This window comes from Neltuma alba, unplaced genomic scaffold, assembly GCF_004799145.2.
Source record: "Neltuma alba isolate B1F8T4 unplaced genomic scaffold, ASM479914v2 tig00011601_pilon, whole genome shotgun sequence".
Classification (NCBI taxonomy): domain Eukaryota; kingdom Viridiplantae; phylum Streptophyta; class Magnoliopsida; order Fabales; family Fabaceae; genus Neltuma; species Neltuma alba.
The window spans coordinates 41,873-57,111 of record NW_021636253.1 but is presented as its reverse complement, the minus strand read 5'-3'; the positions used below and the strand labels follow the sequence as shown (position 1 = coordinate 57,111).

Genomic DNA, 15,239 nt, shown 5'->3' with positions numbered 1-15,239 from the left:
GTCTTATAGTCATTGTGAAAGGTAATTTGCATTTCCGATGAATTCATGTCCATTTGGCGGATTAGAGCTTCAGAGACTCAATTCTGGTGAAATAAGGAAATGTGATTGGGTATGAATTTTGGTTTCAATCTAAATGTAGATTTGCTCCAAAGCATCCACATAACTGCTTCTGAATTAAATGTTGTGTTCGCTCAAATGCAAATTCTACCTGTGCGACAAGGAAATGAAATCTCTAAAGTACAGGCTCAGAATTGTTCAGCAGAAATTTGAACACAAACTTATTAACCCCCTTTCATGGTATTTCATATTTTGCATCCACTGGAAGAAAACTTAGTACTCATAAAATACCTTTATACCAAGCAAATCCCAAGAAAAACTCAGGTGATATTGTATGTACAAGCACTCTAGAAAAACCAAAATGGCACAGGCAGAGATAACCCAGAAAAGAAAAAAACAAGAACATTCATGTGACAGTACAATATCATAGATACTGAATTTACATACTAAACTAGCTCTTGTTAGTTAGTCACCCAGTACAACCATATTAGTTTGAGCAGCCTCTTGATTTCCCATTTTTTTGCCTGCACAAAGAACATAATAATAAATGTTTATTAGTGATAAACAAGCCCACTCTGTCTCCTCTTGGTGACCCCAGAGGAAAACAAAAATATAATTAAAGTTCCTAGGCATCGGCTATTCGATATCCAATAAAACTACACGGAATTGAGGTTTTTTGCCTTTCAACACAACCCTACATGATTCAGTCTTTCAAAAGGTTTGTTCATGTAACAAGCACATGCAAGTTGTACCAAAATTTTATTGTGAAAAAATGCCTCCCATGAAATTATAAAAGTGAAATCTTGAGGAGGACAAATGAACTAAATGGAACTAACCAAAATGAATCTTTCTTTTCTTGTGCTAGTAATTCCTCAAATGAAATGTCGGCAAATTCATCCTCTGTGGCCTCCTCCAGCTCACACGTTTTTGCTTTCTCCATACAAGCTCCAATCTCCAGAATCTTCAAGTACAAATGGTAAATATGAGATTTCTTTTGAAAAAACCAAAAACAGAAGCTGACAAAAGCACAAGATCTTCCATGATGAACCTTTTGAGCCGGTAGTTTATCATTCAATTAAATGATAGGGTAAATTACTCTCCTTTCTTGAGAAATGACATAATTAGAAGATTTCCCAAAAAAGTTACCCTAAAATACATGATATCATCAACATACTTTTTGCTACAAAAACCACGGGAATGCTGGGAAGGAAGACTACACAGATCTTCTATAAGTAAGAACAAGAGTTTACCTTCTTGTACGCTGGGGAGAGTTTAAGCTGCTGTTGAAGCCAATTGTAAACAGTTGCGTCCTCCTCTAATCGCTTCTGTTCCAATTCCAGCTTATATATCTGAAACATCAAGGAATCATTTACTCAATGGTGATGCCTGCTAGCTTGAGGACACATTTCCCGTGAGACCTCTAGTTATCTAACCAAGCAAATTAGATCTTTCTGTGTCATACAACCATACATTCAGTGAGAGCTTAAGACATAGAGTAGAGAGACTGCATATACAGTTAACATTCTCTCTTCTCTCTTATCGCCAAGAATCCAGATTATTAACCAACCTGTTGACGAAAGCGGTCAAAGGAGGATCTATCTGCCTTAAATAGTAAAGCCTTTGTTACAACAAATTTCCGTTTGATCACATCGGCCCTGTTAGTGTAAAAGAGCATGAAAGCATAAGAATGACAGGAGAAATATAACTAGAAGGAAACTTATATGATCCCAAATTAACTTCCAAGAGAACAAAGGGGGAAAAAACTTCTAGAAATAGGTGCTTTAGAATAAATTGGGAGTTTTGGACATACTTGTGCTGTAGTTCATTCCTTGCATCCACCAAACTATTAGCAAAGTTTACCACCTGCATAGTGAAAGAGCAGGGTTATAAATTTTTAAGGTGCGTATACTGATAAACTGAATGCATCCACTCATTAAAAAAAAAAAAAGTTTCAAAAGTTGCAAGTACCATGAAAAAGAAAAGACATGGTTATTGAGCTTGTTTGGTTTGTGAATGGAAAGAAATGAAAAGAGAAATGGAGTAAAAAAATGACTTAAGATAGGCAATGTTACCGATCATGTATATTGTTTTTCTATTAAACTGCATTATGTTCAAACTATACATCCCATTAACCTCACCATGTCTTTCCTAAAACTACGCATCTAAATATCCACATCTGGATTTGCTACAAGAAGGTTCACCCTACCCTAACCTCATATGCAGTTAGTATTATCCAATACTACCAGCCAGATCTAAAGATAACACTCAATTGACCTAGCATGTAAGTTGAGTAGGTATTAAGACAATGACTTCCGATTAAAATTCGTTCCAAATGTGCCATGACAAATAAACTGCCAAAGTCAAGTATTCCTTGAAACTAAACTGCATAACGGCATTTATCAAATAAATCCACCAAGCACAGAAATTTTACTTCCTGACATGAAATGGAAACCTCATTTTATACTCTATGACTGCTCTAAGTTAAGTCTTACTTATCACTTGTCCCATAATGTTAGCATAAAAATTTCCCCTAAAAGAAATTTTCTCTCTGTCTCACCTCCTATCAAAAACTAGTCCATTCAGATTTAGTAAGCTTCTGGAAGGTAGATTGTTACTGAAGCAGTGCATTACATCTATCTCAACTTCAACCAATATACTAAGCCTAATGTCTGAAATATTATCTTCTTTCTTTTTGAGGTCAAGGAAATAGAGGAAGCATATAAACACGTGTGTCAGAATGTACCAAGCAAACACATGAAACTAAGAAACCGAAATGCTCAAAAGGGGCAAAAAATGTGTGAAATAACAGGTGACAATTATTTCCACAGACCAAACTAGATTGATATATTCTATTGTATTATCTCGTAGGCAGGGTAAGGTAGCAGACAAATTCAGGATAAAGCAATGGACTTTAACAGAATACATTGCAAGAATTATATTGCAATCCATAACAGAATAAATTGCAAGAATTATATTGCAATCTACAACGCCTCTGATACGGCAATAACTCATTAGTTTGAAACAAAGAATCACAAATACTGACATTCATATGATACGAATAAAGGGAAAGAGTGGAGATTAGTTACCAGTTAGTTAGCTGTTGGATGTTATGCACCAACGGCTTAATGGATAAAGGGAATTGCAATTCAGAGGGATGGACAGTTTAGATCGGTAATTAAGATATTCTCTTTCTAGTTGCCTCTCATCATACCAAAATACGAGATTGAATAAACTATATGATGGTCGAATACAATTTGGAATTTGCTCATATCTAACACGAGCATTAGATTCTTATCAGACATAACATGTAAGGAAAACAGAAAAGCAAAAACAGAGTGCAAGCTGCGAAAAACCTGAGCCAGTGTCAATTTCTTCGACTGGTGGCATTTCACGAGCTCATCATACTGATGTTTGATCTTTCTCTGCATAGCGCTACCGGAGGAGGTAAACGGGTATAAGAAGACAGCTTCTTCCCGGAGCCCCATATCCGAACCCGTATTTGCACTTTCCTCGCCCTTATTATGTTCAGAACTATCTTCAGGTAGCGAATTAATTTTCTTCTTCTTTGACCTCCTCCTCCTCTTCTTCTCTCTTTGCTCCTCCCTCGTATGCTCACTCTCCACGTTCAGACCCGAAGAGATCGAATTCAGTTCCTTGCAATCGCAACTTTTATCATCGAACAAGCTAGCCCATTTCGCAGAATCAGATGGTAATACCTCGAGCAAGAGAGAATGAGTCAAATGGACCGGGTTATTATCATTGGGGTGATGAAGTTTAACTTCATCAGCACATTCTGACAGAGAATGCTTCTCTGTTGTCGGTCCATGACTTTTCAGATTCTGGGTTTTCGCTTCTTGTTGCTGCTCTGTTTTTGATGAGTTTCTAAAAACAGAGAATGAAATGACGATGAGAGAAACAGCAACGAAGAAGATGAGAAAAGCAAACGAGAAAATTTCTGGGTCGTGCATCTGTGGATGAAAGTGTAGTGAGAATAAGTTAGAATGAAGGAGACGGAACATGTAGGAAGGCAAAGCCGCCACAGAGGCGCGTCATTTACAGAGAAAGCAGAGCGACAGACAAAATAGCAAACGAGCTCCCAGGAAGGCGCCCTCAAGGTTGCATTTTGATATTTTGTAGCATTTGGTTGTGGCGATTTGGATTTGATCGACGGTGGCTTATCTGATTTAGATGAAACTAAATAAATAAAAAGCCTTAGGATAATTTTTTTGGCCAGAAAAAATCCTTAGGACAAACAAATAAATAATTTTAGTGAATAAAATGACTTATGTCATTTTCACAAAACGCGTGTTAATATATTTAAAATTGGTTTAATTCTTTCCTTATTTTTTGTCACCATTTACATTTGAGAGATATATGCCTGTCAATTAACCAGCCGTATAGATTAATATCCTCTCAGAATTAGTATCTTCTTTCTTTCTCACCATTTTTTAATCTAAGGGTGGAGAAAAAATAAGGAAAGAACTAAACCAATTTTAAACATATATCCCATATTTTTCAATCTAAGTGTATAGAAAAAATTTTGAGAAAGAAAGAAGATACTGGTTAATTGATAGGTGTATATCTCTTAAATAGTGACAAAATAAACAAAAAATTATACCAATCTTAAATATACATGCATTTTGTGAAAATGACAATCAAATCCATAATTAATATATATTCTGAAAAAACAAAAAGTATACCTTTGTTACTAAAATATCATTTATCAATCCCTCATTGATAATGCAGTGTTACTATAGAAGGCTAAGCCAACAATCAGAATCTCATTCTTACAAACTCAACGGAAAATTAACAAAATGAATGACTTGTAATTGAACTATAGTTAAACTGTTTAGGGAACATGAACATGAACCAAAAACAAATAAAACCCAAGATATGGCATTAAGAAGCATCAACAATAAGATGTTAAAAGGTACGAAAAGATTGCTGACTTCTGATTTGCCATTGTTCTTGAGATGTTCCTTACAAGAAGTAAGCAACTAAACAACCAGCTCTCATGGGAGCCACAAAGGAGGAAAATAACAAAAATAGCACAGGAAGCGAGAGGCTTCACGCGGTAACCAAAATGAAAGAAAGAAAATTTGCAGTTGGACGCAATTAGTGTCGTTTTGATATCTATCTCCAACAACTGTTCTTCGCAGTTCTTCACCTTCTGTACACGTCCACAATCTCAGCAATCTCACTACAGGCTTTTAACCAGAGAGTGTGTTGTGTTTTTCTGCAACTTCACCTTGGTAAAGCCAAAAATAATGCTTGTGGTGATCTGTATGTGTAGATTTGGTTGACCCAACAACGTTTGATTGAATCGTTAAAAAAAATGTAAGCTTGAACCATTGTCACGTTTCTTTCCTTGATTTAAGGATGTTCAGGAGCAAATGGCCTCCACTGAGAGTTTCTTCATCACATTTGGACATGGATCTCCTCCAAAGTTTTCATGTGACACAGTTACTTTGCACCAATTCTGCCCAACACAATTCTGCAACAACAATCTATATTAAACACTAGTACCAATTATGAATCAAGAAATGTTAAAAAGTCCATGATATACAGACGACTTGAAAGCATTATTTTGTTAGACCAAACTTATTCAAAGACCTTTAATTAATAGCCCACTCTTATGGGTTAAACTGGTCTTTGGCGAGATACAGTAGTATCTATGAATAAATAGTTTGGAATTCTATCTTTGTCCTAATTCTTAATACTTGAATAAAAAATGTCAGCCTAGGTATGGTGAGCCGATGCTATGCCTACATTTCTTGCCCAAAAGAATAATACAAGAGATCATAAATGCATTTCATAGGCCTATACATCATAAGCCTAAACTTGAGTTGAATGATCCACTCCATAAAAGTTCCAGAGAGAAGGAGGAAGAGGAAGCAAAAGGAAAAAAGAAAAAGGTAATACCTTTGAAAGGCGTCATATGACTTATGAGCATGGCATTTTCCTTCCTGAAAGTTTCCACAGGACCCCGTGGAGTACCAAAGCTAGCAAATTTGATTGAGGAGATTTTCTGCCCGGGGCCACATGATAAATGTACTTTTGGCCTCAAAGGTTTGCTGACCTTACCAGAAGCTTGCATCCGATAACTTCTTAGACTTGGCTGCCACTCATTAATATCAGCACAAACACTGTCTATTTCCCGTCTGACCAAAACAATGCCACTTGGATCTCCAACCAATTCCTCAAACAAGACCAGTAAATTTCCAGCTGGCTTCAACCATGATCGAGGAACATGATACCTGAAACCATCAGCCAGTGTCCAATATGATGATAGTTCCTCACAGCACTAAACAACTGATACATGATAACAACTAGTAATTTATTTCTCACCATCTTTGAGAGGCCTCGCCACAGTTACTTCCGCATTTCTTCTCATTATAAGTTCCTGTATAGTTACAGGAATCACAAGTACCTGATGCCTTATAACCAGGCCAGTAGCGACCAAGACTCTGTCCGTTTATCCATACTTGACCTTTGCCCATGCTGCTCAAGTCTAAAGCCAATGGTGCAGTTCCAGCTGGGGCATCAAAAGTAGTCTACAATCATGTAAAAGTGGAGTTAACGAGAGAAGGATGTTAAGGCCTGCCTTTCCAGAACTATAGTCCACAAGGTTGTCTTTTATGGCCCATTACATGGGCAACATTCCGTGTGAATTTATATCTGTCTGAAGTCTGAATTTGTGTGTCGGTATGGCTGTACTATCGTTTAAATGGATGGGAAGGGTAAAGTGCTCGTGCAAGTAGATCCAAACAAAAATTTTTCTATTTCAACAATGAAAATCATTCTACTACTAGCAGTAGTAATAACGATAGCACCAAAAGACTATATTAAGAAAAGCTGATTGCAATTAAAGTTCTTGAGAAAAGTGCAACCTACTCACTTTGTACCAAGTCAATGGCTGCTTTTGTGAAACTAAATACCCCTGCATCCACTCAACTGAAGAACTTCTACCAAGGGAATGTAGACTCAAGGCTTCACCTTTTAGACCGATCTGAAAGAAGCATGAATTTGAATGAAATTTCAAGAAATTAGGAAGGGAAAGTAGCATAACGGATGCTTGGGGAAGAACCTTGTAAGACCATTTCTGCCACGATAAGTCCCTTCTCCCCTCATTGAGACCATTCAATGCAACAGGGCCAAGAACACCAGCATTCCATGTTTCAAAATGTGGACCAACATTCTGCATATCAACATGATGGCAACTTGAGAGAGAGTCATCTTAACCCAAATTCTATGTTATCTGAAAAATCAGACTAGTCTATAAGTGCAGGAATGCATCTGACAATATCTTTCGATTGGTGAGGGTGAGGGGTGAGAGCATGTAAGACAGAGAGAGGAGGCAAACCGGGAGGCCAACTGCAACACTTAGAAGGGAGATTTTGTTAACACCAGCTCTGAGCTTCACACTCTCACTAAATGTTATTTTTGGGAAATCTAAGCTTCCATAGACAGTCCCTGACCAAAAGAATGGAGAATAAATTTCACAATGTGAATAAAATCAAGCTATCATCTCTTTTTTAGCTTCCAAAGTAAGGATTGGAATAATCAGTGCACCCTAGGATTGTTCTTAAATCAGCATTATGATGCGCACCTGATGGCTGACCATTGATAAAGACATGTAAAGCATGCCCAGCAGATAAGATTGTAAGAACAGGGTCCCTTCCGTTGCTCAAAAATTTTTCACTGGGATCAATCACAACACTTGCAAGGGAAAGAAGAAGAAATAAGTCATGAATAACGGGTTCTAACTAAATGTTTAGTGGAAAAGAGAAAGCAGACTATGAAATTATACAAGTTACTCACTCTGTGGAATACCATAAGTAGTCGGAGACATCTCTTGTTGTATTTATTTGCTCCAACAGGCCTGTCATGGTAAAGGAACTATCATAAGTTGAGGCTGTATCTTCATTGAATGAATCCCAAGAGAGTCCTTTATGGATTGGAACACTAGTCATCTTCATTTGTGCACTCTGCGCTCCAACCTGTACAGAATCTTTGATTATTCATTTCTGAAATCCACAACGTGAAATTTGCTGAAGACGCTCATTTTCTTTATTCTAAATAAAAAATTAATCTAAAAGAGAACTTGCAAATGGATGTTAGAAACCAAAAGGTACTTATTCCTTCCCTTTTGCACATGTCTACTTTTATGAAATGAGCAAGTCAATCTTGCAAACAGAAAATTATTCAGTCCTACAATATTCACATATACTTAATTCTGAGACAAAAATGTCTTTCTTATAACCAACCCAAATAATACTTTAAACTACTTTTTCCTACCCTCGCAGTGTTATAAGCAGTGTGTACGCAGTCAGGAAGAATGCTTATAGACCATGGAGGCAAGTTGTAATGCCTATTTCCAAATGCCACTGTTGCTGTGGATCTTGAATCATAGTTTGCAAGGAATGCAGCACAAGCTCCCGACTTTGATTTGAAGACATGCGCCTGGACATTAATGAGGGAAGTTAGAAATTTAGTTCAGTCATAAATCATATTAAATTTCAGGACAAAAAAAGCATACTAAATTTTATAATTCTCAGGAATACTGAATCAAGCTAAATACCTCTTGAGAGTTTCCAATCTTTGTTACAATAGGATCTCCAGATACTAAAGCAGGTTCGCACAGTTTTATTGCCCTGTGTAAATCCTTCAGATGGCCCCACTTTGGCTGCCTGAACATTCCTGCATATATGAAGAAATTATAGAACTGAAATTCCGGCAAGGAGTTAAAATGAATGAGTCATATTTTATTTCAATTTTGCTCAGGATAATTTATGATATTATGCGGACTGGATTACTTCACTCTCACACCACATTGCGATGGGCTTGGCTCTCACACACACACACACACACACATTGTGGTAACAATGACATTTGGGAGAAAAACATTCCTATAGAGAATCCAAAGAATGACATTTATGAAGTTCTACGCCAAAAATCGTGTTGTATATATGAAGAAAAGTAAACTAATACTTTGTGTAGAACTTTATAAACTTTAAAGGCTCAAAATTCAGAGGATCAAGTCATATGTAAGAGGTGCAGATCACAAAATATTGCAAAGAATGACAAAATGAAAAAGTGATTCAAAATGCCTTTGGCTTTATGGTTTACTTTGAAGTAACAGTCGTGAAAAGATTGATATGGCTTCAACAGGTAACAGTGGAGATTGCACCAATCTTCTAAATAGAAAGCAAAAGTGTTTATTTAAAGAGTGCTCATGAGACCTCACCAGCAAAAAAGAAAAGAAAAAGTGCGTATGGGTCATGGCAAGGGTTCAGAATACTTTATGAATACCATATTCATCAAGAGGTGCATCATAATCGTAGCTTGTAGCAATGAACGGACCCCCAGCAGTTCGACCAAAATTTGTTCCCCCATGGTACTGGAAAAAACAAAACAGATGAGCTCAATCTCATCATTTAACAAAATTAGTCCAAATATGAAACTGGACAAATAATGAATTTACCATGTAATAATTAACAAAGGATCCCCCTTTCTGTATAAACCTTGCAACCGAAATGCCATGTCTTCAGCTGGCCGGTGAGGGACAGGACTCCAAACTCAGTAAACCTGTAAGCATAACCGAGTAATACAGGCAATGAACAGGCAGGTGATAACTCAAATTTGTATATTTCTTGTTCTGAGGGAGAGGAAAAGGAAGAGTACTTTTTTCCCCCTCTTTTGGACAAATACCAAATGAATAAGAGCACATAATGCAAGTAATACCCAGGCGATGGAATTTCTTGTTTATCTACACTAGCACATGCACACTGCTCAAGAATGTGGGGCCTAAACCCCACTCTAACTCTTTCAGCGAGTTCTTTAAGGCAACTTAAGAAGTAAATAAGAAGGTGACAGACAAAAACTATAAATTATACCAGCCAGTCCAAGCTTCTGTCCACATCTTTGGTTTGTAGTCCTTATTTGGAGAGAAATAATCACAATAGAAACCATTGCATGTGTTAATCTGTCAAAGTTCATGTTAGGCTTAGGAGCCAAAAACTAAAAGATTTAAAGGACAGTATCAGTGAGGAAAGTATATGAAGCCTCAATTATGATTCTCACACGGAGATAACCAAACTACCCATAATCTGCAAAAGTTAAGTTCGCATGCTAATAATGCCTTCAAGCTTTAGCATATATATCCAAAAGGATAAAATAGTCCTCCTACCAAAAAAGGGGCAGGAAAAAAAAAAGGCTCTCTCTTTATTAGCTGAGCGTCAGTTTTTGAACTGTAACAATAAATAAGCATGATGCAGGGTAGTATGACTCTCATTACAACACCCATTAGCCAGGCATGATAATGGGAAGGGTATTGAGAGGATAAACCATAAGCTAAGCTCAGCCAGTACAATGAGGAATAGTCATTCATTTACCCCAAGACTGATATGGATTCAGCATACTGTCCATTAATCAAGAGGTTGAAAAAACTTCTAGAGAACGTTTTAGCCATATGTAAATGCATGTTTCAAATAACACACTTCAGCTGGACTTACAAGAGGATCAGGAGCATCATCCTGCTTGCACATCACCCAAGGAACCCCTGTACCAAGTCCTACAGCCATATCCGCTGCCCATTGAGTGTAGGCTTTACCGGGTGAGCCAATTTCATATTCCACAGGTCCGTACTCATTTTCAATCTGTACAGTGTTAGAAAAAGAGTCAATCTGTGTATGTCAATCCATTCTAGTTAAGGAATAAAAAAGTTTTTTAATAAATAAATAATCAGAATCAGCGAGAAAAATATACAGCAAAGGAAGCAGGGGATTGAATGAAGTGAAAGGCTAAGGAAGCATTGAGGTTACCTGGGATAGAATTATTGGACCACCCTGAGACTCAAATAACTTCTCAGCTTTCATCATATCAACAATCTTAGTAGTAAACCTTTGCATTTGGGACTTCATGAAGGGAAAAAAATATAAATAACCAGAATGTACAGCATATGAAATAGGAAAAGGTTTAGATGCTAAGGTTTTGCAAAATATCAGGATGCAAGTTATTTCACCTTGAAAGGCTCATTGTCAGTTCTGAAGCTGATACCCGGAATGTACTTCAGCCAAACAGGGAAACCCCTAAAAATGGATCAGCAAAAATGTTGAGATATTTCTAGTTTCCCAGACGAACAGAAACTTTTTTTTTTTTGGTCCGCAAAAAGGAAAAAAAAACAGAAAGAAAGTGTCTTCAATACCCGAAGTTCCACTCAGCACAGACATAAGGGCCAATTCTCAGATGAACGTAGAGGCCTGCTTGCTGCACCAGCTTAATGAACTTCACTAGATCATAGTTCCCCTCAAAGTAATACTACAGACAATGAAGGAAAAAAATTGATTATTTCTCGCTATGAATGGACCGTTTAACATTGCCATCAAAAGTAGCTGGGAAGGACTCATTACTTTGCCAGGCTGAGGTTCATGCCCATTCCAGAAAACGTAAGTCTGAATGACGTCCAAACCTCCTTCCCTAGCCTTCTGAATGAGATCTGGCCACATCTGACACAGCCAAAGATTCCGAATGAGGAAATGCAAATCAAAACAGAAAAAAGAATATCAGGAATCTGAGCGACCCATGAAGCACGTTTTAGAGTAGGTACCTCAGGGGCACTTCTCGGGTAATGAATGGATCCAGATATGAGGATCCTTTCTGGCCATTAATGGTAATAGCTGTATGGTCATAAGATACAGAGGCTCTCACAGAACCAAATAGTGAACATGGAAGCATCACCAGGATAACAAGAACATTCCACATTATGAGCTTGAAGAAGCCCAAAGCCATGAATACTGACTTTGGTCCTCAGCTTCGTGAAGTAATAATGACCTCTTTCTGTTCTAGATATCCTTTAACCTGCTGCCTTTATTCTATGCTTCTCCCTCCAGTTTTCCCCCAGATTTTCCCTTCCTTTTCTTTTGCTGAATGATTGAACAGAAGATAAAAGGAGCTTCAGAGAGAGCAAAAGAGTGAATTTTTAATTTGAAGTTAATTAATTAACTAACTGATGAAATTTTTTCAGCCTTGGATGCAAAGATGAAGGTGCTTTGCAGCTGCTTTTAAACGCTGGAGAGGAGTGTGGCTGTGCGGGCAATGGGAATGTTTAGAAAGAGGGTGGGACCCACTTTTGTGGCTTTGTGGGACCCATGCTGCGTCTTGTTCCAGATGTTTATACCATAGCATTATTGGTGCCAGTTAACTTCATTGTGATTTCATATTCGCAGTAATTAACTAATTATCATTAGGATTTTGTCTTGCTAACATAAACAACCACAATCAAGACGTCAAGTCAATCCAGATCCAGACCCTTCATAGACGCGAATCTATACATAAACTTCTCGTTTGATGATTTTAAGCTTTTAAACTTTCAACGGGACAAATTAAAAACAGTCCATAAACTCTTGTAACATCAATTAACATTGACAACTTATTTGCAAATGGGTTGGTTCTGTGGTTTAACAGATACCAGCATTATTAAACTAACCATTACACTGAGCAAAATTGAAGTATGGAGCTCATATATAATCTTAATTAAATGAAAAGCTATATGATGTCAATTGTCCCACTAACAACTTCCACATAGATGAAATTCACGTATGCCATGTTAAAGGTAAAGGGAAATCACTAGTCATTAACAAGAAGGGTAAACAAAGGACGGAATGATGCCTAGTATTTTGCAAAAACAAAGGGAAAAAGGAATAATAGCATTCTTGCAAGGTAAGCAAAAGTGAATAGGACATCAAGTGGAGAAGCCAGTGAACATGCATGCTTGGCTTCTTCGATTTTAGTCCTTCAATTTAGTTTGAACTACTACCTCCAGTCTTAATATAATTTTGTTTGATTTTATTTTGATCCTAAATATAAAACCCCAATCTACTTTATCTCTCATATTTATGCATTTTTTCCTATGATAGTCTTTCTAACAATAATAGTTTTAACCAATACACTTGATTAATAAGGATATTTTAAGAAAGAAAACACATATTTATTACAAATAACTAACTTAATTTCTTTCCTTAATCTCCTTAAATTAATCAACTAACTCTTATAAATAGGACTGAAGGTAGTTTTTTTTATTATTATGATTATAATAAAGAAGTAATAGTATGTGGTATGTGTCATTTTCACATACTATTATAATAAAGCAAAATTAATCCATCTTCACAAAAACAAAAACAAGTGAAGAGATCTTTGCCTCTGAACAAAAAGAGATGATGAAGATGATGATAGATACTCGGTGGGAGGGTAAAGGGAAAGGTGATATATGAATAAGTAAGTGAAGCGTTTCCCAACTTTCGGCTCCTTTTTATCTCTTCCCCAAGTTCAAACACATTTTGCTTTTTGCTTTCATCTACGCATGAAATATACGATAAAGACATGAAATCTTTTATGTGTTTGATTCTGGAACTTCTTCATACAAACATAATAGACCTCTGGGAAATCTATCCGTCACTTCATGAACACTACAATTTGTTGAAGACAGATTTAAGGGCAAAGAGGAAACCTTGCCTCGCATAATCCGATCATCTTTAATTAAAAAATAAATAAATTTGAGCAAATAAAAAAGGCGGTAGTTTGAAAAAAAAAAATGGTGCCCCTAATTTTATTCACATTTAATTGGGCTCTCTTAGATGTTCGCAGATATATCCCCACGGCTTGGGATAAATTAAAAGTTATTCCGTCCGGTCCTAATTTTATAGTGTAAATTATATTACAAAATAAATTTTATATTTAGGATAAAAGGAGTTTTTTTTAAGGGTTAAGAAAAATTTCTCTCAAAAGTTTTGTCTTTTTAAAGCTAACTTATCCCAAAAGTTTAAGATCATAACAATATTATTCCTTACTGTTAAAAATATTAACAGTTAATATCACTATTCTAACAGTGAATGCAAGTTTTTTAACTGTAGGAACAATATTACTACGATTTTAAACTTTTAGAACAAATTTATTTCTAAAAAAAATTTCAGGTATTTAATATTTTTAAGTGAAAACTTTTGAGATAAATTAACATATTAACCATGTTTTTTAGTTCATGCAAAACAGTGATTTATAAACAAAATCAGATCAATATTTCAGGTAGTTTTAAGAGTAAAATTATTTACCATGTATTTAACAAATACTCCCTTTGCTTCATAATATAAAATTTTAATTAGAAAAAAATGTGGATCAAAGTATAAGGTGTTATTAGGATAATTATCATGACTTTTTTATTTTCGCTCCTATTAAATATAGAAGAGAAAAGAAAGAGACGAGGGATAATAAAAATGTGACACTACTTCATTATTTAATGAGAATAAGATAAAAAAATTCTATCATTTTAAAATAAATGTAATAAGTAAATTTTATCTTTTAATATGTGAAAAAATTTAACCGCCTTTTATATTATTTACCGGAGGTAATACTAAATAATGATTGATATTCGGAAAATGTTGAATGAGCCAACGAGGTTCCCGCCCACTGAAGAATGAAGATAGCGACCTCGCGGGGACAAATTTTTCCAGAAATCTCTTAGAAGCGCGTGAAGCGCGTCTATTAAAATCAGGGGGGGCAGCAGCTTTCAGAAATCTTGAACTTTGTAACTAGTGTCTCTTCTCTCTCTTGCAATTGCTTTGTACCATTAGTTTTTCCTTCAATCTACTGTTATCATTGTTATTCCTCATCCTTCCCATCAAAACGTCTATTTGGGGTTAATCCCAGTCAGGCTGGTGCTTAAAAAGGTTAAACTCATTTTAAGAAGTGTATTTCTCAAAATTTAAATTTCTGTTATCTTTTTTTATGAGAATAAGTCTGTTTGCATTCTTAACTAACAGATTAATGGTATTTTATATAACATTTTAATAAGTTGTATTAATATGATCTCTAATATAAGACTTAATTCTTGAGTTGATTTCAATTCTAAATGTAAGACTTTTCATCATATTTATCAATTTTTTTAAATTCTCCTTATTAATACTCCCTCAACCACAATCAAGTAAGAGAGAAATAGAAGATATTATGAAAGATGGTTATGATGTTTTAGAAAAAATATTTCATATTTATTATAATTAACTAATTTACCTAACCTTTTTAATCTAATCAAATTAGTTAACTTAATCTTACATTACGGACTGGATAATATTATTTATTATTTAGAAATAATATAATTTTTGTACCCAAGAAATAGTGGATTTATAATACTT

At 35.7% G+C, this 15,239-nt stretch overlaps 1 protein-coding gene and 1 pseudogene across 1 annotated transcript; both read right to left on the bottom strand.

The window, feature by feature from the left end:
- Positions 1-337: 337 nt before the first annotated feature.
- LOC114715621 (uncharacterized) lies at positions 338-4,172 on the bottom strand. Its single transcript, XM_028900484.1, has 6 exons — positions 3,411-4,172; positions 1,868-1,920; positions 1,625-1,712; positions 1,308-1,406; positions 894-1,018; positions 338-581 (listed from the first exon to the last, which is right to left on the bottom strand). The coding sequence occupies exons 1-6, from the start codon at positions 4,074-4,076 to the stop codon at positions 545-547; spliced, it is 1,068 nt and encodes a 355-aa protein (XP_028756317.1). The 5' UTR covers positions 4,077-4,172; the 3' UTR covers positions 338-544.
- A 693-nt stretch (positions 4,173-4,865) lies between these two features.
- On the bottom strand, positions 4,866-11,900 carry LOC114715603 (beta-galactosidase 1-like; annotated as a pseudogene).
- Between the last annotated feature and the right edge of the window lie 3,339 nt (positions 11,901-15,239).